At 43.9% G+C, this 6,840-nt stretch overlaps 1 protein-coding gene across 2 annotated transcripts in view; it reads left to right on the forward strand.

Moving 5' to 3' along the window:
* Positions 1 to 6,840, forward strand: part of Cd59 (CD59 molecule (CD59 blood group)) — a 12,693-nt gene that overhangs the window by 2,367 nt on the left and 3,486 nt on the right. Inside the window, exons 2-3 of one of the 2 annotated variants that reach the window (XM_021195223.2) lie at positions 2,331 to 2,432; positions 4,993 to 5,222. The exons of the other annotated variant lie outside the window; for it this stretch is intronic. Coding sequence (XP_021050882.1) covers positions 2,331 to 2,432; positions 4,993 to 5,222 — 332 coding nt within the window. Of the gene's footprint in view, positions 1 to 2,330; positions 2,433 to 4,992; positions 5,223 to 6,840 lie in introns of those variants that run through there. 2 annotated transcript variants of the gene reach the window in all.

Here is a 6,840-nt window from a genome sequence, read left to right on the forward strand (position 1 = left end):
TTGTTTACTTTTCCCAACTCAATGCATTTAGAAAACATGTTGACTAAACCAGTCTTGAACTAAAACAGTCTTAAACTGTTAATATCATAGCTTCAGTTTTTTTTTTTTTTCCAAAATGGGAATGACATTTCTTGAGCCTGCTATTTGTAACGATTGTATGAAAGGCCTAGCATATAGGTTCACAGACATTGGAACACTGAATGTGCTGGCTAGGGATATGTCTGCCGTACAGAATTTCCCAGCATTGGCATTGACCTTGTCCTTTCCATCCTAAGTCTTGTCCCTAAGCCTCATGAAATCTGGCTGCAGCTAGTAGACCAATTCATTTCTGTGGGTGATCTTATAAACTGACCCTAAACAACTAGGCTAACACAATACCCTTCCTCCCCCATTCTTTGCTTCTTGTATGTATGTATCTATACCTAGCACAAAGAAAGGACTCTAGAGAAATGGCATCCTTAGGTTTCTCATGTTGATGCTGAAGGAGATAAAGCAGAAATGCCTGGTAGAGTTCTGATGGACTCTGCCACTTTATTGTTGAGTATCCTTCCGTAGTTCAATGTACCTCTTGTCATCTGCATGCGAAACAGGGGTGGGAGGAGGGGGGAGTTTTATTTTGTTGTTACTGATGTTTCAGTACTGTTGTTGAGTTAGAGAACCTTCCCAAATCAAAATGCATCCTGTAAATGACCTGTCACACCTGTAAAGGCTTAAGTGTTGATAGACAACCGAGAGCTTGCTTCCTGGCCATACTCAGAAGCGATGATCTCAACCTTTAGAAACATCTCCTTTGTCTCCTGGTGATAAACAGTCATAGGCCTTAGAACTAAAGGTCATTGCTTGGGTTTCAAAAAGCTTTTTGTTGTTTTTTGAATTGAGGAATCAGGGCTTAAATGTTTCTGCTCTGATCAAATTGCCCAATCCACAAGAGTTTAGTATATACCTGTTGTCTTGTGTTATCTGTCTATACTTCTGGTCCTTGGTCTCTCCTAGAAGGAAGCAATTCAATGATCATATCCTATCCTAAAGGTCATATAAACTTTTTCTCTAAAAGGCCAGATAGCCAATAGAGGCCTTTGCGGTCTCTGTCTTCCCTCAGTCTCTTCCTTGTTTCTTTCTTTGTTTTTCAAATGAAGTGGTGGTTTTGTTGTTTTGTTTTATTAATCATATAGGCTATGTCTTATAATTCTGTGTTCGAGCTAATTTTTCTGCAGCTAATTCAATGAATTCAATAAATCATGGCAAAGTCAGTTTTCCTCCCGGCACCAAAATGGATTCTCAATCTGACTGCAAAGATGGTAGCCCGTTGCTGTTGTAAATACTTAGGTTAGCCTTTCCTGTACTTTCTGTCTTAGGTACTGTACTACTATCAAAGCAAAATCAGGACTCTCATCTCAAAGGGGATAAGAGACGGTTTCTTCTGGAGCCCAGGAACACAGATTTAGACTACCCTAAATGCCAGCTTCCAACGTGGAAGCAGTTTGATGACAAAATTAGAAAATAGTAAGAGAACCAAGAAAGTTATAAATCAAGACACTATTGGAATACATTGGTGAAAACTTTAGGTAGGGGGTTAACGTGAAGTAGGGGGGACCTCATATGCTCTCTGGCTATATTCATAGCCTTCTGGTTGGTTAGAAACCAGTGTTCACTCTGTACATTCCAAATTCTTTGGTCAAGTACAGAGGCAGGCCATAAAAGGTTAAGAGGGCTAAAGATGGTGCAAAGGAATTTGGTTCTGGACTTTGTGTTCCCAACTGGACAGTCCTTGAAGCCCTGCTTGTTCATCAGCCTCAAAGAAGCTCCATGAAGGATGTAGCTTTCCAAGGAGCTTTGGTTCTTAGTATTGAAAGGTGTCAAAGGTGATTTCTTATTTAACATCAGAGAGCATGGCAGGGTCTAAGGGAAAAGAGGGGACTTCAGAAGGCATGGAAAAGCAAGGAGATTTGTTTTAATTTGAGAAAGGAAATGAGTCGGGGAGTGAGGGAGAACTCTAGAAGGTGACCGGGGAGTATGGAAGAAATGCACCTGAGGTGCAGTCACCAGGTTGGGGGAAAGCGTGCTCCTTAACCTCTGAGCTTGAAAACTGTCATTCTCCTGGAATCCACATACTCTAGAAAGGATTCAGCAGGAGGGGGAGGAAGTAAGGCAGGGCAAAGGGAGAGAGTGAATGTGCTTACAATATATTGCAGACAAGTATGAAATTGTCAACGTTTTAATTAAAAGATAAAAATGAGAAAACTGACCTGAACCTGTGCTCACTGATGGTGGTGAGGTCTGCCAGGATCTAAGACACTGCTGGTTTCAACAGAGTCTCTTTCTGATTCTAGCTGTTAGCCTCAGATGCTACAACTGTTTAGACCCGGTTTCTTCATGCAAAATAAACAGCACTTGCTCCCCTAACCTGGATTCCTGTCTCTATGCTGTATCCGGTAAGAGCCTCTTGTTTTCCTGGGTGGTCAGGGATGAGAACCTGGGAAATCTGGACCTCTCCAAACCTCAAGTAATGGCTGCCCTTTGTTAACACCAGTTGGTCACCAAGTACTGGGCACTAAGCATTTTCTATATACTTTATACAAAAATGGCACTTCTCACATAACCNTTNNGNCAANCTTCTGTGTGACAGATGAGAAAATGGAGAATCANATAACACAACAGNCAAAGGTCAAGCAGCCAACANTGGGTTTGGAATTTGGAAATTCATCTGATTCCAAAACTCGGGCTTCTTAGTAGTGATAATGTGCCTGCCTCCCAGTGTACCAGGGTCTGAGATAGAAATGCAAAGATGAAGAAAGGGTATTTGTCCAAACTTTTACCGTGGCCTGTTTGCCTGTTCCAAATGACTGTTTATAAATCTGTACACATGGAGTCCTGAGGGGACCTGGGATGAGCTCAGAGGATACTAAATGTCACATGAATAATAAGGAAAATTATTCATTTGCAAAGCCACACTGCAGATGCCTAGGACAGTGGCCTCAGAGAGCAAGGCCTTTTTGAGAAGAGAAGGAGTGTAATATGCACAAGTCCATATCACCTGCTTCACAGGTCAGCTGGACTGTGGGATCTCCATGTAAGAACTTAGCAAACGGTAGACAGGGCAGAAGCCAGCAGCTATGCCCTTTGTTTTTAGTGGTTATAGCTCTAAGATATACATGTTAATGATTAATGATGGTAAGGAGTGATGACCATTTCAGTGTAGTCTGGAATGTGAGATCAAACCTTTCTAAGAGATAACAATAAAAACTGTCTTTCATGGTAGAAAGGAGAAACCTTTCAGTTAATTAAGGACCATCCAAAGGTCCTTACTTAGTTTTAAAAATAGGAGTATCTGATGATTTTTATGTGAATTCCTGGTGTGTAGCTGAAAATCTAGGCTTTATGTTCAAAGTGTTGGAATACATGGGACAGAGGAGGGGGGCACATTGAAGACCATGTTAATTCACTGCTAAGGTAGAAAATGTAGTAATTCCACCCCTGGGTACCAGGATCATTCTATTTTCCCTCTTCCTCTTCCTCTCTCTCTCTCTCTCTCTCTTGAATTCTTTTCATACAATGTATTTTGACTCATTCCATTTTTTATATTAACCCTCCTTAGTAGGTTTGACATAATCTTAATCTCTCCATCACTGCATAATATGCAGATTTCATGGATAGATTTTGTTTTTACAATTTCTTGCTTTAAAAATAATGTGTCTTTCACACCACTGTAAAAGTAGAATTGATTGATCAGAGACAACATGTGTTTATAAATGTTTGTAGGCATTGCCACACTTCCCTCTTGAACAGAAGTATTAATACAAGTATAGCTGCCTATAACTCTCCCTCCACTCACTCACACACACTGATACCCATACACACACTCATACACCCACATATACAGTCACAAACACACACACACTCACCCACACACACCCACACACACCCACACCACACTCCCCCGCACCCCCCACTCATATACTCACATACACACTCACCCACTCATATACCCACACTAACACACTGACACACCCACACACTCACACACTACTCTATTGGCTCTAACAAGACTTTAGATTTATGGAAAAGTCTTCGTTTGGAGGTGTACCATCACTTGCTTGCTTCCCTTCATACCCAAGTAGGGTTGCCTTTTTCTGCCCAATCCTCTCTATTACCATAGGCTAAGCTCCAAGACACAGAATGACAGGTTCAGAACTATACCTGCATGATGGCAGCTTCTTCTTCCTCTTCCTCTTCCTCTTCCTCTTCCTCTTCCTCTTCCTCTTCCTCTTCCTCTTCTTCCTCTTCTTCTTCTTCTTCTTCCTCTTCTTCTTCTTCTTCCTCTTCTTTTTGTTCATGGTTCTTTGTAAATTTCACAATATGTACTCCAATCCCACTCATCTCTTCTTCTCATACCCACCTTCCACCTTTGCAACCTCCCTCTTGTGGAAGCTNTAATGTGTCACAGCGTGTCCCACAGTATACCCTTTTGTCTNTGCTTTTTTGCTTGAAATGACTTGATCTAGTACAAGTCCTCTGACTTCTGCTACTCAATAATACTGGAATTTCCCTGGGACTCCTCTTGGATATCCTGTTGTTGCCCTGTGTCATGGAGATCCTGTAGTTTTGGATCTGTAGGACCAGCCCCTTAAACACGCCAGCAGTTCATCAATGGGATGGATGTTGGTGTGGGCTAGTTCAAAGCCCTGGATCTGTGCCTGAGAGGTATCTGAGCTGGTCAGTCAGCCCAAGGCTCTCCTGCTGACACACCCTCAGGCAAGCTCACCAGCCACCCCCTGCCACCAGGGCCAGCCCTACCCTGTTGTCCAAGTGAGGTGCAGGGCCCACTTTGCCAAGTGTTGCAACTGGTGAGGGACATGGCTAATTCTCCCACTCTGGTGACTGCAGGCCAGCTCTCCTGCCTGCCACAGATGGGGAGGGAAGAAGTAGGGGAGGAGCTTGTCTCTTCCTTGTCCACTGTGTGGCTTCTTACCATATGTGTGTGTCTCTCCACAGGAAGGCAAGTGTATCAACAGTGTTGGAAATTTTCGGATTGTAATAGCAAGTACATTACGAGCCGATTAGACCTTAAGGCAGAAGTACAAAGCAAATGCTGCCAGTGGGACTTGTGTAACAAAAATCTTGATGGATTAGAAGAGCCAAACAATGCGGAAACTTCCTCATTGGGGAAGTCAGCATTGCTGTGGACCTCGGTTCTGGTGGCCATTCTGAAGCTTTGTTTCTAAGGCATCCCGGATGCCTCCTGTCTGTCTGTCTGTCTGTCTGTCTGTCTGTCTGTCTGTCTGTCTCTATTTTTCCTGCTGCTGCAGCAGTCTAAAGCCTCTGTTATTTTCCAGCTGTATTCATTAAGAAACAATAAAGTTCACTTGGACATCTTGGACAAGAGGGAGGAGTTTCAGCAGTGTGGAAGAGCACCATGCACACCGGGAGGGCCCGCTTGCGGTTGCAGAGTGAAGTAGGAGGGTAGAACAACTGTAGGTGATATAATCTTCCTTTGCCTGGCTTTCAGTTTCAGCTTAAGGGAGTTCCCGGCAACCCTCAGGGATAGCTCCCTGGTTCCTGCACTGTAGCTGAAGAGTGAGATCAGACAGTACCTTTAGGAGTGAGTGGGCCGGGAGGATTCTCTTCACCACTCTGACGTGTTCAAAATGCCTTCATGATCTTCACAGGTCCTGAGCTGGTGTGTGAATGTTCCAGATCTGAGCGGTCAGTTAAGGGCTTCAAAGCCTTTTAGCTTATAGTGATTTCTATTGGTTGCAAACACAACTGAACCAATGCTACATGGCTCTCAACTAAGGGCTACTTGTGCTAAGAAGACAGTATTGTCTAAAGTTGTTGCTGATCTGACTTTTTGATGAGTGCAACTGCAGTTCTTGGCCCTGATGACTTCTCATGATCCTTTGGCCCTCTAGGTGAACACTGGCACTCCACCACCTGTAGATCTCAAAATTTCCATACTCAGCTTTGGATTGATAGACCTGGGAGCTAAGAGTGGTTTGCTTCCACACATCCAGTAGCATGCATTGTCCCCCCTAGCCCCCATTGAGTATGGACCCCCAGATATGTGACCTCTTGTTGACCAAGCTGTGCCTTCTGAGCAGACACTGGTAGCCAAGTTGATTCAGCTCCTGTCGAAGGTCTCTAAGTCAGGGACTGCAATCAGGATGTCATCTACATACTGGAACACAGTTAATTGGGGGTGGACCTGCCAGTACTGACCAGAGTCCTCATTTAGTGCCTTGTCAAAGATGATGAGTGAGTGAGTTTTTTTTTCTTTTCTTTTTTTTTTTTTTTTATTATTTTCTTTATTTACATTACAAATGCTACCTGCAAGTTCCCTATACCCCACCCCCCGCCCCTGCTCCCCTACACACCCACTCCCACTACTTGGCCCAGGCCTTCCCTTGTGCTGGGTCATATAAAGTTTGCAAGACCAAGGGGCGATGAGTGAGTTTTTGAATCCTTGAGGCAGGCATGCCCAAGTCAGTTGTCCATTGAAGCCTCTCTTCAAGTCCTGCCATTCAAAGGCAAATAGAGACTGGGTTTGGAGCACCAGGGGCAAACTGAAGAAGGCACCCTTCAGGTCGAGCACAGTGTATATTGTATGCACCTGCCCTGGAGGGAGGCTGCTCAGCACAGCAGTGTGTATGGGTTTGTAACTGTGGGATGGATGTCTTCCATCAGCTTATTTATCTCCCTTAAATCCTGCACAGGCCAATAGTCATTAGAATTGGGCTTCTCGACCAAAAGAGGGGAGTGTTCCATGCATATTGGCAAGGAATCAGAATCCCTACTTCCCAGAGCTGGTTAATGTGAGGGGTGGTCCCTGTTCTGGCTTCTCTG

Source organism: Mus pahari, chromosome 3 (assembly GCF_900095145.1).
Source record: "Mus pahari chromosome 3, PAHARI_EIJ_v1.1, whole genome shotgun sequence".
NCBI classification, from domain to species: domain Eukaryota; kingdom Metazoa; phylum Chordata; class Mammalia; order Rodentia; family Muridae; genus Mus; species Mus pahari.